Source organism: Ranitomeya variabilis, chromosome 4 (genome assembly GCF_051348905.1).
Source record: "Ranitomeya variabilis isolate aRanVar5 chromosome 4, aRanVar5.hap1, whole genome shotgun sequence".
Taxonomy (NCBI): Eukaryota; Metazoa; Chordata; class Amphibia; order Anura; family Dendrobatidae; genus Ranitomeya; species Ranitomeya variabilis.
The window spans coordinates 586797519-586820197 of NC_135235.1; the positions used below are offsets into that span (position 1 = coordinate 586797519).

The following is a 22679-nucleotide window of genomic DNA, read 5'->3' on the forward strand; positions in this document are numbered from 1 at the left end:
GCACACCAATACTTCCTTCTCACAGTGCCCTAAACTTTATCATCTACAGTGCCCTCTGACAATGCCCAACACAGCACACCAATACTTCCTTCTCACAGTGCCCCTAACTTTATCATCTACATTGCCCCCTGACAATGCCCAACACAGCACACCAATACTTCCTTCTCACAGTGCCCCTAACTTTATCATCTACAGTTGCCCTCTGACAATGCCCAACACAGCACACCAATACTTCCTTCTCACAGTGCCCCTAACTTTATCATCTACATTGCCCTCTGACAATGCCCAACACAGCACACCAATACTTCCTTCTCATAGTGCCCCCAACTTTATCATCTACAGTGCCCTCTGACAATGCCTAACACAGCACACCAATACTTCCTTCTCACAGTGCCCCCAACTTTATCTTCTACAGTGCCCTCTGACAATGCCCAACACAGCACACCAATACTTCCTTCTCACAGTGCCCCAAACTTTATCATCTACATTGCCCTCTGACAATGCCCAACACAGCACACCAATACTTCCTTCTCACAGTGCCCCAAACTTTATCATCTACAGTGCCCTCTGACAATGCCCAGCACAGCACACCCACACTTCCTTCTCACAGTGCCCCAAACTTTATCTTCTACATTGCCACCTGACAATGCCCAACACAGCACACCAATACTTCCTTCTCACAGTGCCCCAAACTTTATCTACTACATTGCCCCCTGACAATGCCCAACACAGCACACCCACACTTCCTTCTCACAGTGCCCCAAACTTTATCTTCTACAGTGCCCTCTGACAATGCCCAACACAGCACACCAATACTTCCTTCTCACAGTGCCCCAAACTTTATCTTCTACAGTGCCCTCTGACAATGCCTAACACAGCACACCAATACTTCCTTCTCACAGTGCCCCAAACTTTATCATCTACATTGCCCTCTGACAATGCCCAACACAGCACACCAATACTTCCTTCTCACAGTGCCCCAAACTTTATCATCTACAGTGCCCTCTGACAATGCCCAACACAGCACACCAATACTTCCTTCTCACAGTGCCCCAAACTTTATCATCTACATTGCCCTCTGACAATGCCCAACACAGCACACCAATACTTCCTTCTCACAGTGCCCCAAACTTTATCATCTACAGTGCCCTCTGACAATGCCCAACACAGCACACCAATACTTCCTTCTCACAGTGCCCCAAACTTTATCATCTACATTGCCCTCTGACAATGCCCAACACAGCACACCAATACTTCCTTCTCACAGTGCCCCAAACTTTATCATCTACAGTGCCCTCTGACAATGCCCAGCACAGCACACCCACACTTCCTTCTCACAGTGCCCCAAACTTTATCTTCTACATTGCCCTCTGACAATGCCCAACACAGCACACCAATACTTCCTTCTCACAGTGCCCCCAACTTTATCTTCTACATTGCCCTCTGACAATGCCCAGCACAGCACACCAATACTTCCTTCTCACAGTGCCCCCAGCTTTATCATCTACTGTGCCCTCTGACAATGCCCAACACAGCACACCAATACTTCCTTCTCACAGTGCCCCCAACTTTATCTTCTACAGTGCCCTCTGACAATGCCCAACACAGCACACCAATACTTCCTTCTCACAGTGCCCCTAACTTTATCATCTACAGTGCCCTCTGACAATGCCCAACACAGCACACCAATACTTCCTTCTCACAGTGCCCCTAACTTTATCATCTACATTGCCCCCTGACAATGCCCAACACAGCACACCAATACTTCCTTCTCACAGTGCCCCTAACTTTATCATCTACAGTTGCCCTCTGACAATGCCCAACACAGCACACCAATACTTCCTTCTCACAGTGCCCCTAACTTTATCATCTACATTGCCCTCTGACAATGCCCAACACAGCACACCAATACTTCCTTCTCATAGTGCCCCCAACTTTATCATCTACAGTGCCCTCTGACAATGCCTAACACAGCACACCAATACTTCCTTCTCACAGTGCCCCCAACTTTATCTTCTACAGTGCCCTCTGACAATGCCCAACACAGCACACCAATACTTCCTTCTCACAGTGCCCCAAACTTTATCATCTACATTGCCCTCTGACAATGCCCAACACAGCACACCAATACTTCCTTCTCACAGTGCCCCAAACTTTATCATCTACAGTGCCCTCTGACAATGCCCAGCACAGCACACCCACACTTCCTTCTCACAGTGCCCCAAACTTTATCTTCTACATTGCCACCTGACAATGCCCAACACAGCACACCAATACTTCCTTCTCACAGTGCCCCAAACTTTATCTACTACATTGCCCCCTGACAATGCCCAACACAGCACACCCACACTTCCTTCTCACAGTGCCCCAAACTTTATCTTCTACAGTGCCCTCTGACAATGCCCAACACAGCACACCAATACTTCCTTCTCACAGTGCCCCAAACTTTATCTTCTACAGTGCCCTCTGACAATGCCTAACACAGCACACCAATACTTCCTTCTCACAGTGCCCCAAACTTTATCATCTACATTGCCCTCTGACAATGCCCAACACAGCACACCAATACTTCCTTCTCACAGTGCCCCAAACTTTATCATCTACAGTGCCCTCTGACAATGCCCAACACAGCACACCAATACTTCCTTCTCACAGTGCCCCAAACTTTATCATCTACATTGCCCTCTGACAATGCCCAACACAGCACACCAATACTTCCTTCTCACAGTGCCCCAAACTTTATCTTCTACAGTGCCCTCTGACAATGCCCAACACAGCACACCAATACTTCCTTCTCACAGTGCCCCAAACTTTATCATCTACATTGCCCTCTGACAATGCCCAACACAGCACACCAATATTTCCTTCTCACAGTGCCCCAAACTTTATCATCTACAGTGCCCTCTGACAATGCCCAGCACAGCACACCCACACTTCCTTCTCACAGTGCCCCAAACTTTATCTTCTACATTGCCACCTGACAATGCCCAACACAGCACACCAATACTTCCTTCTCACAGTGCCCCCAACTTTATCATCTACAGTGCCCTCTGACAATGCCTAACACAGCACACCAATACTTCCTTCTCATAGTGCCCCAAACTTTATCTACTACATTGCCCTCTGACAATGCCTAACACAGCACACCAATACTTCCTTCTCACAGTGCCCCCAACTTTATCATCTACAGTGCCCTCTGACAATGCCTAACACAGCACACCAATACTTCCTTCTCACAGTGCCCCAAACTTTATCTTCTACAGTGCCCCCTGACAATGCCCAGCACAGCACACCCACACTTCCTTCTCACAGTGCCCCAAACTTTATCTTCTACAGTGCCCCCTGACAATGCCCAGCACAGCACACCCACACTTCTTTCTCACATTGCCCCCAACTTTATCTTCACTGCCCCCTTACCTTATCACTGCCCCCTTACAGTCCCCACTGCAGTGCCCAATACAATACACAGTGCCCCTTATGAGTCCCCATACTGCCAATCCCTACATTATCTGATGATGCCTATGCCAGCTAGGACATCCGGGTACACAATGGGGTCACCATGGCACTGTGCTAGTCCCTCTCCAAGCCCCCAATGAGCGCTGGCATCTGCCCATCTTTTGCCAGGCACTTTCAAGCATCATTTCCAATCTTTTCATTGTTTAATGGCAGAAAAAAAAATGAAAAATTATATTTGAAAGTTATTTAAAATTCTTGCAAAATCAAAAGTTAAAGTTATGGCTTAAAATTCCTGCAATCTATAGAATAACTCTTGCAACCCCAAATTATAAGAAGGAAAAGATAACTCCACCTGTGCATGATACTTGGAACTAAAATACATTCTGCACTAGTAAATCACTTTTAATAGTCTACAAGTTTCCTAATCCTCCCTCTATTGGGCAGTGGAGGTTTTAACAGGAAGCTTCGCCTTTAAGAAGTGCACCCTCCCTCCTGCTGCTCCGGATTGGCTCCTGCTGCTGTCAGTCACGCTAGCTTCCCCCCTCCCTCCCCCCTCTAGCAGTGGAAGGGCAGTCCCAGTCTGGCGCTGACGTCACGGCCCGTCTGGCTGCCTGGGGTTGGATCCGGCTGCAAGGCAATCTCCTTGGACTTGAGGAGGGGGAAGGAAGGAAGGACTGGGACTTGAGTGCTCCTTACACAAACCCAGCCTGGGAGTGGAGCTGTGGACTTGTCCTCTAAGGCTGGAGCTGACCCTCTCCTCCAGTCCCAGTGTAGATGACAGAAGCTGGGATTGCCACAAAGTAACTCTGCAGCCCCCCTCCATCCAGGAGAAGCAGCGGCAGCAGCCCCCTCCACCACAGCCCTGTCTGCAATGTTCCAGCAGAAGCCAGACCCCGAGCCCTGTGGCCCCCAGTGACTCTGTGCCTCTTCCTCCAGGAGTTTCCTCTTCTTTAATGTATGACTTGATGGGTTTGAACAGCACCAGCTCTGCCATCCAGTCCAATGTCTCCTGCTCCTGCAACTGCAAGAGGTCCTTGTTCCAAAGCATGGAGATCAGTGAGTACCCTGTGCTGTCTGGGTGTGGGGGAGTGTGCTGGCAGCTTCTTGGCACTTGTGCTGCCTCTACACAAACTTTTCCTGGAGTTGGCTGTACACATTATGTAGTATAGGAGGCAGGCGGGGGAGTCAGCTCCTCTGTCCTCTCTGCGGGCTCAGCTCCTCTGTCCTCTCTGCGGGCTCAGCTCCTCTGTCCTATCTGAGGGCTCAGCTCCTCTGTCCTCTCTGCGGGCTCGGCTCCTCTGTCCTCTCTGCGGGCTCAGCTCCTCTGTCCTATCTGAGGGCTCAGCTCCTCTGTCCTCTCTGCAGGCTCAGCTCCTCTGTCCTCCCTGCAGGCTCAGCTCCTCTGTCGTCTCTCTGCGGGCTCAGCTCCTCTGTCTTCTCTGCGGGCTCAGCTCCTCTGTCCTCTCTCTGCGGGCTCAGCTCCTCTGTCCTCTCTCTGCGGGCTCAGCTCCTCTGTCCTCTCTCTGCGGGCTCAGCTCCTCTGTCCTCTCTCTGCGGGCTCAGCTCCTCTGTCCTCTCTGCGGGCTCAGCTCCTCTGTCCTCTCTGCGGGCTCAGCTCCTCTGTCCTCCCTGCGGGCTCAGCTCCTCTGTCCTCTCTCTGTGGGCTCAGCTCCTCTGTCCTCTCTCTGAGGGCTCAGCTCCTCTGTCCTCTCTGCGGGCTCAGCTCCTCTGTCCCCTCTCTGCGGGCTCAGCTCCTCTGTCCTCTCTGCGGGCTCAGCTCCTCTGTCCTTTCTCTGCGGGCTCAGCTCCTCTGTCCTCTCTCTGCGGGCTCAGCTCCTCTGTCCTATCTGAGGGCTCAGCTCCTCTATCCTCTCTGCAGGCTCAACTCCTCTGTCCTCCCTGCAGGCTCAGCTCCTCTGTCCTCCCTGCAGGCTCAGCTCCTCTGTCCTCTCTCTGCGGGCTCAGCTCCTCTGTCCTCTCTGCGGGCTCAGCTCCTCTGTCCCCTCTCTGCGGGCTCAGCTCCTCTGTCCCCTCTCTGCGGGCTCAGCTCCTCTGTCCTCTCTCTGCGGGCTCAGCTCCTCTGTCCTCTCTCTGCGGGCTCAGCTCCTCTGTCCTCTCTCTGCGGGCTCAGCTCCTCTGTCCTCTCTCTGCGGGCTCAGCTCCTCTGTCCTCTCTCTGCGGGCTCAGCTCCTCTGTCCTCTCTCTGCGGGCTCAGCTCCTCTGTCCGCTCTGCGGGCTCAGCTCCTCTGTCCTCTCTCTGCGGGCTCAGCTCCTCTGTCCTCTCTCTGCGGGCTCAGCTCCTCTGTCCTCTCTGCGGGCTCAGCTCCTCTGTCCTCTCTGCGGGCTCAGCTCCTCTGTCCTTCCTGCGAGCTCAGCTCCTCTGTCCTCCCTGCGGGCTCAGCTCCTCTGTCCTCTCTCTGCAGGCTCAGCTCCTCTGTCCCTGGCTCCTTATTCTTGCTACTTTTTCTTTATACATTGTTGCCTTTGTTTTCTCATTGTTTCCTTATTCGTTTGTTTTTCCTTTTTTATGTGGTTTGATGCCTGTTCCTTGAATATCCCCCTGTTTAACCATTTCGTAGACCAGGCCTGTCAGTGTCATTATTGTTGTGTTGACCCTTTTTTGGGGGGGGGTGGGGGAGGGGTTGTAGTAACCCTTACTTGGCCGGGGTTTGCAAAGTCATTAAACTGCTTTTTATGGAGGTTTAATGTCCCTTTTTGATTTTCAGTCTTAGAGGGATTGTTTTGTTTTTGTTTTTTTGTTTGTATTTAGAAGACCCTTCAACTCTCAGCTACTCTTTAGATCCACTCAGCCCCCTCTCAACTACTCTTTAGATCCACTCAGAACCCCAAACCCGTAGACTCACTCATGAGCTCTCATTCAGACCCCCATTCGAAGCCCGACAGCCTCTGGGACCCCTTCCACAGCCCTATAGATCGTCTCACCTCCCATGTAGAGCCCACCATAGCCTTGTGAACCACATTCACAGTCCTTCAGACTCCTTCTGCAGCTCTACATTTTTTGTAGACCCCCCACTCTCCCCCCCCCACTCATTTAAAGCCCTTTAGATCTGCTCCAGAGTCTTGCTGCTTTCTGTATCCTCTCAACGTCTCTGTAGACCAAATTTTCATCCCGCAGCTTTGCAGACCCCATGTACAATCCTATAGCACCCCTATCATACAGCCTTGTAGACCCCCCACCACAGCCCTTCAAACCAGACCCCCTTAGCAGCCCCAGACCTTTTCTATAAACTTTAAAACTTTCTCTCCCTCCCCAGCCCTTCCTGTCCATATTGTTGTGCTGACCCCCATTTTTTCCACCCCAGTATTCATGACCTCAGCCACCGAAGTCTGCGGCACTGAGACGGCGTCTCCAGAATTTTTTTTTTTTTTGCGCAGAAACTCTTTCATACAGCGGGATTAATCACCTTTTCCATAGCGCGTGGAATGCAGTAGAGGGATTCTGCACCCGAGGGGTGACTGCGCCACACAAGCCCATGTTACATAGGAGAACTTCAAATAAAATGTGAACTCACTGAATGTTTTTATGAGTTCTCCCAGGAAGCTGGGAATTTACTGCGTAAGTTTTAATAGCGTGAGACGAGACGTTTCCTATCGCCGCAGCCGGGATTTAATGTCCCTGCACTGGAGTTTAAAAGGGATTATGGTGACTGCACCAAAACATTTGGGAGATGGGAGGAAAAAAGGGGGCAGCCGAGGAGGCGAGCAGCCGGCGGCATCTACAACCGTCCATGCTCTGCCCTTGGCCGCAGCACAGTGTATTTAAGGAGACATTGTAGAATCCCATTAGGCGATTGTGTTTGATTTGTGCGAAAATCACGAATTGTTATCAGAGTTCAGGCTGAAAGTATTTTATTCTAAGAGTTCTAGATTACTACGTGTATTGCCGGAGTCATGGAATTGTGTAAGTTTGTTGTAGCATTATGGGGTCATTTGGGGTGTTGTATTACTTTACAGGTGCGTCAGCCTGATATATGGTGATTACTGATCGCTACAATAGAAAAATAAATGTATCTGTATATAGGTACATTGGTCCACAGCGTAGTGGATGATGGGGGTTGTTTTCTTCATAGATGTAGTAGTCCTAAAGATCGCAGCCGTAGATGGTATAAAATCTGCTGCTTTAAGAATTAATGGGTTAATGCAAGTCCATCATCTTTACCGGTGTGTTTCATTCACATAAATCCTATATATGTGTGTGTGTATGTGTGTGTGTGTGTGTGTGTGTCCTCGCTGTATATGTAGATATGTATTTACTGTATGATGTGCATGGATGTATTTGTGTGTGTGTGAATACATGTACGTAGGTGGATGTGTATACCTCTGTATATAGGTGTGTGTATATGTGTCATTGAATTTTGTCGCTGTCTGTGATGGGTAGATGGTTGTGCGGAAATGTGCCTGACTATATATCTGTGTATACGGTCGTATCCCTGTCTGCATACAAGTGTGTGTGTGTATATCTATTTGTATATGGAGATGGTTGTATCCCTGTGTGTATACTGGATTGTGTATATCTGTGTGTGTGTATATCTGTGTGTGTATGGAGATGTAGGTATCGCTGCCTGTATATCTGTGATGTGGAGATCGATGTGTCCCTGTCTCTGTATACAGCTGTGTAAATCTGTGTATATGGAAATGATTGTATACATGGAGATGTATACAGGTGTATATCTAAATGTCTCTGTATACAAGTATGTGTATAAAGAGATGGTTGTGTCCCTATCGACATACAGGTGTGTATATGGAGGTGGTCGTCTCGCTGTCTCTATATACACAGATATTCACACCAGTATACAGAGATTGTGTCCCTGTCTCTTTATGCAGGTGTGTATATGGAGACGGATTGTTTTCTGCATACAGGTGTGGATGGATGTGTAAATAGATGGTTGTGTCCCTGTATACAGGTGTGTGTGTTTATAGAGATGGTTGTATCCCTGTCTCTGTATACAGTTATGAATATCTGTGTATATGGCTGGGTCCCTATCTCTGCATACAGGTGTGGGTGTATATGGCGATGGTCGTATCCCTGTCTCTATACAGGTGTGTATATGGAGATGGTTGTCTCTCTGTATACAGTTGTGTATATGGAGATGGTGTGTCCCTATCTCTGTATACAGGTGTGTATATGGAGATGCTGTGTCCCTGTCTCTGTATACAGGTGTGTGTATGGAGATGGTTGTGTCTCTGCATACAGGTGTGGGTGTATATGGCGATGGTCGTATCCCTGTCTCTATACAGGTGTGTGTATATGGAGATGGTTGTCTCTCTGTATACAGTTGTGTATATGGAGATGGTGTGTCCCTATCTCTGTATACAGGTGTGTATATGGAGATGCTGTGTCCCTGTCTCTGTATACAGGTGTGTGTATGGAGATGGTCGTGTATCTGTATACAGGTGTGTGTATGGAGATAGTTGTGTCTCTGTATACAGGTGTGTGTATATGGAGATGGTTGTGTCTCTGTATACAGGTGTGTATATGGAGATGGTTGTGTCTCTGTATACAGGTGTGTGTGTATATGGAAATGGTTGTGTCTCTGTATACAGTGTATATGGAGATGCTGTGTCCCTGTCTCTGTATACAGGTGTGTGTATGGAGATGGTTGTGTCTCTGTATACAGGTGTGTGTATATGGAGATGGTTGTGTCCCTATCTCTGTATACAGGTGTGTGTATATGGAAATGGTTGTGTCTCTGTATACAGGTGTGTATATGTAGATAGCTGTGTCCCTATCTCTGTATACAGGTGTGTATATGGAGATGGTTGTGTCCCTGTCTCTGTACACAGGTGTGGATGGAGATGATCTTGTCCCTGTCTCTGTACACAGGTGTGGATGGATATGTAGATGGTCGTGTCCCTGTCTCTGTACACAGGTGTGGATGGATGTGTATATGGAGATGGTCGTGTCCCTCTCTCTGTACACAGGTGTGGATGGAGATGATCTTGTCCCTGTCTCTGTACACAGGTGTGGATGGATATGTAGATGGTCGTGTCCCTGTCTCTGTACACAGGTGTGGATGGATGTGTATATGGAGATGATCGTGTCCCTGTCTCTGTACACAGGTGTGGATGGATATGGAAATGATCGTGGCCCTGTCTCTGTACACAGGTGTGGATGGATGTGTATATGGAGATGGTCGTGTCCCTCTCTCTGTACACAGGTGTGGATGGAGATGATCTTGTCCCTGTCTCTGTACACAGGTGTGGATGGATATGTAGATGGTCGTGTCCCTGTCTCTGTACACAGGTGTGGATGGATGTGTATATGGAGATGATCGTGTCCCTGTCTCTGTACACAGGTGTGGATGGATATGGAAATGATCGTGGCCCTGTCTCTGTACACAGGTGTGGATGGATGTGTATATGGAGATGGTTGTATCCTTGTCTCTGTACACAGGTGTGGCTGGATATGTATATGGAGTTGGTTGTGTCCCTGTCTCTGTATACAGGGGTAAATGTATATGGAGATGGTCCTGTCTCTGTCTCTGTACACAGGTGTGGATAGATATGTATATGGAGGTGGTCGTGTCTCTGTACACAGGTGTGGATGGATGTGTATATGGAGATGGTTGTGTCCCTGTCTCTGTACACAGGTGTGTGTATATCTGTGTGTATGGATGTGGTCGTGTCCCTGTCTCTGTACACAGGTGTGTGTCATATCTGTGTATATGGAGGTGTTCGTGTCTCTGTCTCTGTACACAGGTGTGGATAGATGTGTATATGGAGATGGTTGTGTCCCTGTCTCTGTACACAGGTGTGTGTATATCTGTGTATATGGAGATGGTCGTGTCCCTGTCTCTGTACACAGGTGTGTGTATATCTGTGTATATGGAGATGGTCGTGTCTCTGTCTCTGTACACAGGTGTGTGTCATATCTGTGTATATGGAGGTGTTCGTGTCTCTGTCTCTGTACACAGGTGTGGATAGATGTGTATATGGAGGTGGATGCTTCTGTGTGTGTGTGTATATAACATTCCAGTTGGATTCCTCATTGGTGGAGGCTAGAGCGCCGTCCCTGTCACGGTCTGTCTATGGTCTGATGTCCGTTGACTCAGTGATGACTGTAGGACAGAGCCCGGGAATATGAGTCAGTATACAGAGGGTAATTACTTGCGGCAGACGCTCTGTAAGCAGAAGATGCCATCAGTTTCCCCCAGGTGAAGTGTCAGATCCAGGAGAGTCTGCGTTTCCTGCTTTCTGCCGTCTTGTGGGGACGGATTTTTTTGTTTGGACGGATTTTTTTGTTTGGACTGTTTCTTTTTGGCTTTTTTATATGAATGTCGCCATCGCAGGCTGAGTTGTGCTGTGCTTCATCCTTGGTGATTCTGTCACCTGATGTGTGAGGGTCTCGTCTGTATCACATCGTCTGTGAGGACGTAGCAGAACTGTTTGTCTCTTGGTACTGGTCACTCTGCTTTGTTTGGGGCTCTTACGTAGGACTGCAGACAAACCCAAGCTGGGTCAGTGACAAATCCAGCTCTGCTACATCTGGACATTATGTGTAATGACTGCTGTACCGCACTTATCAGTTCAGCCTGAGATAGGGAGCACCTATGTAATACGTCGTCATAACAACCGTAGTTTATATCCTATAATATGCTGGTTCACCCCAGACAAGGATCCCAAATTTTCTTGCTGTCATTGTAAGAATCTGCCATAGTGACGCAGCAGTGCCGAGTTTGTCACCAGTCTAATGGTACTGTGGTACCTGCAATGTTCCATAACTCCGTCACTAACTCTGCTGCGTTATGTGTCCTCGAAGAGACTATCTAATGCCCGGAGACTGAAATAACGACAAATTCAACCCTGCTACATCTATGTCTGGCTGGGATGCCTCAGCTGTGCAGTAACAGGTTAAAAATGGTCTCCGATGATTCTTTATGCATTCAGTCTCATTAAATTTGTCACCCATGATGTCTTATAGGGCGTTGCATAAGTCTTCCACCCCTCCCTTCATCCCCGTCAAGGTCATTAGGAGGAGAAAATTGTCAAAAATCATCAACTCTGCCATTGCGTTGAGAGAAGTGGCTCTGGCGTAGGCGATCATAGCGCAGCCGTGCCGGTGTAATCAGCCTCCTGTCAGTCTGATACCTGCGCCAGAGACATCCGCACCGTGTCCTAAAGTCATGGGGCGCGCATCCTGTGAGGTTACATTCATTGGCACCGACCCCCGAGCGATTATAGAATTGAGTCCTGAGTCTTTCCAAAGACAGACTTCTCCTTGCTTTTAGTCGCTGCTCTCGGGAACAAGCGTGAAATTGCGGTTTGCGGTGAATTTATTTCACGGACATTTAATAAAAATGTGCATAGGAATAAAAAAAAAACTGCAGTACTGGGGATGGGGGTCATAGTCTTAACGATTTGTACCCGGGTCCGATAGTTAACCCCATCAGGTACTGTGTGAATGAAGCAAAAGATAAAAGGTGTGACCCTTTAGGGTGGGCAATCTGCGTCAGGCTCCAAAGTGATGTGCGCCAGTCAGCGACTACACCGCCTCAGACGGCGGGTTGCGATGCTCTGCGCGTTTTGACACGTTTCTGTCAGAGCCGGCAGTAACTTCTCCACAAATGAGCCTTGGGCATCCATGACCCTGGCATTGGTTCACAAGACCAGCCATTTTGGAGATGCTCTGACCTAGTCGTCTAGACATCGCCATTTGGTTCTTGTCTGATACGTTTGGCTTTTTTTTTTTTCTAATATCATTGCATCGATATCAAGAACTGTCTAAAAACTTGCTGCCGCACGTATCCCACCCCCGACAGGTGCCATTGTCACCAGATAATCATGTTCTTCAAATCCAGTGTCCGTGGTTTTAATGTTATGTAAATAAGTTCTGTAAGAATTTTCTTAATGTATTCCTTTAATTTATATACATAAAAGTACTAAGGTATGGTATAGTGTGATGGCCGTCTATGGCACAGACGCGCTTCCCCCACAGGTTACGCCGTTGACTCATCGCTTTTGATTCCTCCGTCTCTATCTTCCAGGACAGCAGCATCTTGCAGACGTCTGTCTGGGATTTTTTTTCCTCTCCTGTCTGGGGGTAAATAATCAGACACTGTGAGTGCGCTTATAAACAGTCTGCAGAACCTGCTGGGTAGCGCTGTCACTGAGAACTGCTGCAGAACATCTTGGATAATCAAAAGATGTCTTATTGCCAAGCGAATGTCATTGCTAATATTTCTTATTCAGCTCAGAATTGGGCATTTACCCACTGTGCCAGCCTTTCTATAGATACCTGGCCATAGATGTATTAATTCAGCTGATCCGACTGTGAACTATAGATAATGGCGGCTTTGATGGCGCCAAAACCGACATTTCTGGCCATTGTAGCTAAACTGGATATATCCTAAAATTTCCTGTGCCGTGTAATCTATTGTTCCCCGTTATCAGCCATTTCTAGCCTGCAAAAATTGACTGCAAGACAGGTGAATACATGTCCGACTACAGAGATCCTGCCTGTTCACCTCTCTGATAATATGGTGTTTCCTGTTATCAGCCAGACTGTACTCATTTATTCTATACTCTATTGCTCCCTGTTATCAGCCAGACAAGGCTGACTGTACTCATTTATCCTGTACTCTATTGTTCCCTGTTATCAGCCAGACAAGGCTGACTGTACTCATTTATCCTGCACGCTTTTGCTCCCCTGCTATCAGTGTTTTCAGGCTGCAGTGAGTCTGATTGCAGTTTTATCCATAGGATAACTGACCTAATGTCTAAGAAACTCCCTACCACCAAGATCCCTAATTTATATCCCAAATCCCCAGCGCTGAGAAACTCCAGAGACATTTCACTGTATATGTTGATATCGGCCACTGTTGATATAAGGATCCCGTACCATTAAAAGATACAGGATTAGTTCCCTTTTAAATTCACTATATGGCGGTATTACCTGCTCAGCCTGCAGTATTTGCTGCGGATTTCATGTCCTGGCAAGCCTCAGAAACTCTCATCGTTGCGTCCTCTTGGATGCTGAGATCTGTTATCTGTTCTGCAAATCTAATTTTATCAGGGAAAGAACAGAATTTGGAACAGCAGAGAAAATAATACAAATCTTTGTGAAGCCGAGATCTGCACATATGTTCCCCAACCCACGGCAGCTTGTGGTGTTATGTCACCTGTAGTTACCGTATCCTGCTAAACCGCTCCTCGCCGTGCGCTGGACTCTGCCTGGGAGGAAGCAGACGTGCCACGAACACTCACCTTCCATGACCCCGCTCAGACTGCGCTACCAGCCAGGTTTAAAGGGACACAGGATGCAAAAATAATACCGCCATTCCATTTTCCAAAACCTTGCCTGCTAAATTGAAAAAGAAAATACTTCAGTTTAAGTGAATGCTTCAATGGTTGTTTGTGCACCTGGAAGCTCAGGATGAGTAGTTTTGGGTTTCTTCATCATCCACAAATCCTTTTATTGCTAATTTCCATTTTGCATGACGGATAAGGATTTGCCAAACTGACTCCCTTAGGCAGGGGCTGCATTTGTCCCCCCACCCCTATAATAAAATAATGTCCATTGTAAGGGGGGGAGCCAAACTAACATTTTGGCATCACATATCCATGACTTAATTACCGAGTAGGAGTCTCTATTGTCCCCTGTTATCAGTCATTTTGTTATCACTGCAATATTTTATAAAAGTGATAATAACAAGAAATATCAAGCCCCTCCCCCAATTATCACTACTTTGTGTCACAAATCCCAAGACCTGAGACACCCTTCCCCCAGACATCTACTCCACATGTGACTGACATCAGCTGCTCCTCACTCAAGCACAAGCCACTGGCCCTTTAAATCAATTGTCTTGTGCCTTGTACATGATGGTATCTGTGTGGTCACCTCATATCCTGCTGTGGTTTATTGACTGTATTTAAAATGCTATAGATCAGCGCTCCAGTTATGGTCAGAAATGTGTCTGCGAGGTTTTCCTTTAAACACTTGGTTTCCACTTATGGGGCTCAATCCGCCATATATTCATCTTCCAATAGATGCCTTTCTTGGGCTAAGAGCTAGGTATAATAGATCTACGCTTTACAACCGAGTACGATAGTCCTGCAATATAGTTATTATGCTGTAATCGTCTGTAAATATAGAAGGATGATTCCAGTCACTTTTCTGGTTAATATTACTATATATTACATTGCATAAAATACTGCCTCCTATGTACAAGAATATAACTACTATAATACTGCCACTATGTACAAGAATATAACTACTGTAATACTGCCCCTATGTACAAGAATATACGGTAACTACTGTAATACTGCACTCTATGTATAAGAATAAAGCTACTATAATACTGCCCCTATATACAAGAATATAACTTATAATACTGCCCCCTATGTATAAGAATATAACTGCTATAATACTGCCTCCTATATACAATACTGCCCCCTATGTATAAGAATATAACTAATATAATACTGCCCCTATATACAAGAATATAACTACTATAATACTGTCACTATGTACAAGAATATAACTACTATAATGTTGCTCCTATGTACAAGAATGTAACTACTATAATACTGCCCCTATATACAAGAATATAACTGTTATAATACTGCCCCCTATGTATAAGACTATAACTACTATAATACTGCCTCCTATCTATATATATAATTGTCTAAGGGTTTTTCTGTCTGTCTGTCCTGGAAATCCCGTGTCTCTGATTGGTCGAGGCAGCCTGAGCCTCGACCAATCAGCGACGGGCACAGCATGGCGACGATGATGTCATAAAGGTTGCCTCGACCAATCAGCGACGGGCACAGTCTGCCTCGAATTCTGGAATCATCATTGTCTATATACTACGGGGATGCATATTCTAGAATACCCGATGCATTAGAATAGGGCCACAGTCTAGTATACAATATTGCCCCCTATGTATAAGAATATAACTACTATAATACTGCCCCTATATACAAGAATATAACTACTATAATACTGCCCCTATATACAAGAATATAACTGTTATAATACTTCCCCGTATGTATAAGAATATAACTACTATAATACTGCGCCCTATGTATAAGAATATAACTGCTATAATACTGCCCCCTATGTATAAGAATATAACTACTATAATACTGCCTCCTATATACAATACTGCCCCCTTTGTATAAGAATATAACTACTATAATACTGCCCCTATATACAATACTGCCTCCTATGTACAAGAATATAACTACTATAATACTGCCTCCTATGTACAAGAATATAACTACTATAATACTGACCTCTTTGTACAAGAATATAACTACTATACTACTGCCCTCTTTTTACAAGAATATAACTACTGTAATACTGCCCTCTATGTACAAGAATATAGCTACTATAATACTGCCCTCTATGTACAAGAATATAACTACTATAATACTGCTCCTATGTACAAGAATATAACTACTATAATACTGCCCCTATGTACAGGAATATAACTAGTAAAATACTGCCCCCTAAGTACTAGCACTGTATATGTAAGCTTTCTGCCTTATTCTATATTCTTCTGGCACCTTTTCTTTATGAATACCCTGAGCAGCGTTGCCAGGCGCCCCTTCTCCTCCTCTGTATAGCTTTTCCCATTGATTACTTTCTCTGTGATTAGTTATTTAACCTCTGGTGTCTCAGGGATAGATAAACACACAAATGCTTGGAAGGTTCACAGGAGTAGCAGAATTAGCTGGAATTTGCCGCGGTCTGCCAGACAATTAGTGTTGTATTTTTCATCTTATTGTTGAAGATGCAGTACAAAAAAAAAAAAAGGTAGACTCATCACTGATTTAATTTTGTGGGTTTTATCTCAATTAATAAATGTAATAATGGGTTTTCTAACTTGGTAGAGGACTGACTCGTTTTGGAAGAACAAACTTAAGTCTTATCATTAACGGAAAAACGATGTAAATAATCGCTTCTCGCTTGTGAGATGAACCATGAAAAGGAGATTTATCATTCCATTTGGAAAAGTGATCTAAAAGGTGTAGAACACACAACTTCTCTTTTCAGGGTGGGCAAGATTTGGTGATTGTTTGGGGTCTCACTGTCGGAAACTCCCTTGTTCTTTGTATATCAAGGGACAACTGTGCCCCAATTATAATATTTTATGTGGGATGTAGTCCAGTTGTATTTTTCCAAATAACATTTCCCCCTGCAGTGCCAGATGGACTTGTGTATAATTGAGCTCAATATCTTCCCCCAAAAAATAAAAAAAAGACACAATCTAAGTGATCAAAGTGTAGAAGTCCGGTCACTCGTGAAGGTCAGGTCCGATGTGCAGCCATTTATATAGCAAATCGTCCAAATCAACCCAAACAAAGTACGGTATCTCAATTTCCCCATTCTCTGGCTCAATAGAATGTGTCGTGGAGGAGGTTGCCCCTGTCAATGCTGACTAGGGCATAGGGTCTTCTTAAACTTGGCATGACCCTTTGAGGGACTAGATAGCACTTCCCTTGGGAGCTGTATCTGGCATTCGACACTAAAGGATTCCAATATTTATTTCCACTGCTATAAGGTATGTGGTGTCTTGTCCGGGATCATTTCTGGATTCATAAAAAAAGGATTGGCTAAAATTAATAAAAATTATTCTAATTTCCGGGAACATAGCTAGTGGACACCTTAGAGTTCTTCTCCTTCTTACAAAGTCCTCCCATAAAAATAATCTGAGGTCAAACCCATGTCTTGTTTTATAAGGAATTTTTTTTGTATCTGGTCTTTTATGATGTCTCCTGCCAAACTAGTAAAAGCCCCAGCTGTTAACGTCTGTGTCACCTCCACATGCCTCGTCTTTAAGGACAAGGATCAGATCGGTGGGAAAGGTCTTTGTGAAGGTTATTAGTGAAGTTTAAAGGTCAATTGTCTTATAAACATCACAAAGGCACTGAGGGGCCGATTCTTGGCCTCCTAGTATAATTGCTGGGAGTCTTCAAAAGCCGTTTGACCCTCCCTTTTTTTTTTTTTCTTTTGTGGTCTGTTGGATTGTTTTGGATGCCCCTGTAGTATGGTGGCTTCTTGGGCATCAGGGTCAGGAGTTCATGATTGTTCTTGTAAGTTGGGCTTACTATCCTATTGCGTTCCCGTTTTACACACTACCATAAACCAAAGACTTTCTCAACCCTAACACAATTGGACACATTTGATGTAGTTTGGTTTTTAGGACAATTTTTTAAAAGATTATGAAGATGACCTTCCAGTCACACAGTACTACAAAAGATCTTCATGGCCCCATTCTTTGACCTCGCTTGATCAACTTGTCATCCTTGTCTTGTCTCAATAACGATTTCCATATCTAATGTTTTCCTACAAAACTATCTATTCTGTAAACTTCCATCAGTCCTTTCCGTCATCCAAGAATAATTGCCCCCATTCTGTACAAAATAATGGTGTAAGTTCTAGCACCATCACTTCTGTTATCATTCATTTTGAGACTCTGCCAATGGAAGCTAGAATCTGAGGATAAAGGACCCCCCCCCCCATATACATAATCTAATAATAATCTGTATGTGGGGGGCTTCCCAATTTTCACTCACCTCCAAACTTTTGATGATATCTGGGGAGATAAGGATGTTTTTGTCATAAGCTGTCGCAAGAGGGGTCTGACAAGGACTGTCACAGAGAACCCGGGAGCACTTGAAAGAGCAAGTGCTCCTAAGATATAGCTGCCAGCAAAACCATCGTTCTAGTAAGCAAGTGCTCCTAAGGGTACCGTTACACAAAACGATTTACCAACGATCACGACCAGCGATACGACCTGGCCGTGATCGTTGGTAAGTCGTTGTGTGGTCGCTGGAGAGCTGTCACACAGACAGCTCTCCAGCGACCAACGATGCCGAGGTCCCCGGGTAACCAGGGTAAACATCGGGTTACTAAGCTCAGGGCCGCGCTTAGTAACCCGATGTTTACCCTGGTTACCATCGTAAATGTAAAAAAAAACAAACAGTACATACTCACATTCCGGTGTCCGTCAGGTCCCTTGCCGTCTGCTTCCCGCACTGACTGACTGCCGGCCGTAAAGTGAAAGCAGAGCACAGCGGTTACGTCACGTGAGGGAAGCATATTATTATTCATATCTTCTATGCAGCAAACGCTGCTGCAGAGAAGATATGAATGGCGGCTTCAGCACCATGTGGGGGGGACAGCGCTTACTGTAGCGCTGTCTCCTGCACGCCACACGGACTGCACACGGAGAAGGTCCGTGTGTGGTCCGTGTTTTACACGGACCCATTGACTTTAATGGGTCCGTGTAATACGTGCGCTCCCACGAACACTGACATGTCTCCGTGTTTGGCACACGGAGACACGGTCCGCAAAAAATTAATGACATCTGCACAGATGCATTGATTTTAATGGGTCTACGTGTGTCAGTGTCTCCGGTACATGAGGAAACTGTCACCTCACGTACCGGAGCCACTGACGTGTGAAACCGGCGTTTGCTGCATAGAAGATAGGAATAATAGTGTTTAAAAGAAAGATCTATCTGTCCGCCGCCCTCCCACCCCCTGTGCGCCCCCCCGCTGTTCTGAAAATACTCACCCGCCTCCCTCGCAGTGTTCTGTGCTGGCCGCCCCTTCTACTGTATGCGGTCACGTGGGGCCGCCGATTAGAGTCATGAATAGGTGGCTCCACCTCCCATAGGGGTGGAGCCGCCTATTCATGACTGTAAATGAGCGGCCCCACGTGACCGCATACAGTAGAAGGCGCGGTCAGACCAGGAAGCATCGACAGCCAACGAGGGAAGCGGGTGAGTATTTTCAGATCAGCAGGGGGGGCGCACAGGGGGTGGAGGGGCGGCGGACACATAGATCTTTCTTTTAAACACTATTATTCATATCTTCTATGCAGCAAACGCTGCTGCACAGAAGATATGAATCGCGGCTTCAGCACCATGCAGTGTACCACACGCGTGGGTACCACATGCTCCGTGTGGTACCCACTCGGCACACGGGCGGCACACGTGTGCCGCACGTATGGCCTACGTGAGCTCACGGGCACACGGACACGGATAACTCCGGTACCGATTTTTTCCGGTACCGGAATTATCTGGACGTGTGGGACAGCCCTGAGATGTAGCTGCCAGCAAACCGTACCATCGTCCCTCAGCTATCTATCATGTATGGAGGGCTTTACTTGCTTGCCCCGTAAACAATAGATAGCTGTCGGATGTACGACCTATGGTTTGGCCCACAGCTTTCTTTCCCGACTTCCTTTTACATAAGAGCGCTTGGATGTGAGTAGTTAGGTTACTTCTCCCTAACAATTCCTCAAGTAGTGGACCAGACTAGCCGCGGGTTCCCTTAACCGAAACTCGGCCATGGACCCAGGGCTGTGGAGTCTGAGTCAGAACCCATTTTGGTGGAGTCGGAGTCAGTGTCATGGAAATTTCGGAGTCAGAGGTTTGGCTTACCGACTCCACAGCCCTGCATGGACCATGAAACTTGGATGTTTGAAGCCAGCCTAATGGGCAGGGAACTTTTTGGCCTTGAGTGACCACAACCACAATACTCACTCCTGCAGTAGAGAATATGTGGGCCCAAGGTGTCTATGCTCGACCTCTGCTCCATTCAGATGAAGCTCTTCAGAGCCTTATTCTTCGTATCAATGGGTTTCCCAGCAGTGTGACCCCCAGTGATCAAGAAGTTGTCTGATGGCTTCTATACTTTCTAGAAACCATTTATAGGAGTTTTCCTTGGATTTGGAAACACACGACTCCTTTCATACAAAAACAGTGCCACACCTGTCCACAGGTTGTGTGTGGAATTGCAGCTCCTTCCCTAATCCTGGACCACTCTCTCAAAGCCTATGGTTGTCATCCAGTTTTGATATAAATGCACATAGCGACTGTCAGATGATGATTTTTTTTTAGAGCAAATTGTAAGGAGTTGAAAGATTATGAGCCTCGGACAGGATGGAATACTGGATATTGTAGCGGTCGTATTAATTTTGCATCCCAATGAATCCACTTTTACATGACTTTGTACAAACACGTCTGGCGCTCTTTGTTCCTTTAGCTTCGCCCCTAATTGATGTCTGTAAAAGCCCAAAGGTTTATTCTTGCGGAAAGCATGATTCATTTATCGGTGTCTCCACCAGCCGCGCACATCTTACTGTAATTCCAAACCAGTCATATAAGCCGGGAGTGATTCACTGCAATGTGCCCAGGACGGACGGACATCTCTGCGGCCAAGACCCACTGAGACTTGGGTCCACGATAAGATTGAGAAAAATACGGCTTCTTTTTTTTGAACAGCGCCACACCTGCTCACAGGTTGCATGTGGTATTGTAGCTAATTCACTTCAATGGAGATGAACCCAGGACAGGCATTGTGCTTTTTTGTTTTTCTCTTCATTTTTCTAACGAAAGAAGCAATGTTTTTCTATCCTTATGATCAAATTTTAAAGATTTTCCTCCCCTTGGGCTGTGTTTTGGGGTATATTTCTTTTGTTGTTTTTTATTCACAGGATTCAAAGAGTGTTTAAAGCGATGTTAGATGTACAAATGCTCAAAATTTGACTTCTGAATCAATTGATAAAGGATAAAACACTCCAAAGCTATGTGCACACAACATGTTTTTCGGGCAGATTCCGTTGTGGAAAGCACCAGAAAACCCTGTAAAGAATGAACATGTACAAGTCTGTGTAAAAATCACTCACTGTTCACATGTTCAAGCTTTTAATTACAGTAGGTTTCTAAAAATGCCAAGCTGTAAAAAGAAGTGGCCTGACCATTCTTAAGGCATTTTCTGCGAGGAAGATGCCTTGTTCTATGGGAAAGCTCAAAAGAAGTCAAGACGTTTTTTTGGAGAGTTTTGCCATCACTTTTGCTTAAACACTAGAGGTTTATTCATTATTCATTGGCGTGAAAAATAAACCTGGAAAATAAAAAATAAAAAAAGTCCCAAAAACCATGGGAAAATCATTGTGAAAAATCTCAGGAAACTAAGCATCTTCTGCTTGAAAAAAAGACTAGGTTTATAGTTTTGGAGGGTTTTTTTTAATGTGGATTTTGAAGTCAATCGGCTCCAAAATCCACATCAAAATCTACTTCAAATACTCTTTGATGTGGATCTGCTTCAAAGAGTATTTGAAGCAGTTTCTGATGTGGATTTTGAATCAGATATGGTTCAAAATCCTCTTTAAAAAAACTAGGTATGTTCAAATGTAGTTTTTGTTGTCTGTTTCGCACATAAATCACTGTAAAACGTGCATCCTTTATTTTTTGGTAAAGGTTTTGTATTTTTGGTGAGGTTTTTGCAGCAGAAATGTGTTTAAAAAAAACAAATATAAATATATTACTATATATAATTTTTTTTTCTTTCCTCCTATGCACTTATAATCCGACATCCTGCTTACATGATGGGATTTGGATGATATTTAGGCCAACACGCCAAGAAAAAAAAAGGAAAAAAAGTACTAAATTTTGGCTGATTTATTTGTTTGCTGTGTGTTTACAGTGAAGAATGAATGGAAACTTTATAATGTGATGTTTTATGCGATAGTAAAAGGCCCTTGAATGATCTTGGAGACGTCCCCTCCCCCATCAGACAGATAGCTGCATGTGTTCACAGCCAGACGACAAGATCTAGAGAGAAATTTTTGCCTTTTGTGATGAAAATGAATGTGAAGTTATGGAGCGGGATATCACAATGCATGCATTGTCTGGGGGAGAGATATTTTTTTGATGCTTTGCTGGAGAATAGATCTAAATTTTTAATTTCCATTCTTTTACCGTACTTTTTTCTTTTACATTGGGGGGGAGGGATCCCCCATACAGACTCGTTTTATGCCTGTATTCCCTATGGTAGAGTGTCGTTGTATAGAGATTTATGTGTCTGCACAATATGGAGGTTCAGGGCATCTTCTGTTGGATGGTGTATTAATGGGGTATCATACAGTGGTACCATATGGCGGCACTTTGAGTGTTTACAGCCCCATGACACTGAACCGCAGGGACTGTGGCAAACATGAGGCCTAAATATTGGCGTAATAACAGCCACGGATTTTTCCATGAATACTTCAAATACCTACATTTGAAAAGGCTTCTAGAGACCTGTGGCCAGTCTGGGCATTACGTTTTAGGCAGGTGTGGAAAAAATGCTTTGATAAATATAAGTGATAATAGTTTATTTTCATGAATTAACAAAATGCAAAGTGAGGGAACTAAATCGCATCAGTCTTTGGTGTGACCGCCCTTTGCCTTCATCAGTTCTTCTAG

General features: G+C 45.5%; 1 protein-coding gene across 1 annotated transcript in view; it reads left to right on the forward strand.

The window, feature by feature from the left end:
* Positions 1–4024: 4024 nt before the first annotated feature.
* The window catches only part of PMEPA1 (prostate transmembrane protein, androgen induced 1), a 58776-nt gene continuing 40121 nt past the window's right edge, over positions 4025–22679 (forward strand). Inside the window, exon 1 of the mRNA XM_077253122.1 lies at positions 4025–4512. Within this exon, the coding sequence (XP_077109237.1) occupies positions 4410–4512 (103 nt within the window). The 5' untranslated portion in view covers positions 4025–4409. The remainder of the gene's footprint in view (positions 4513–22679) is intronic.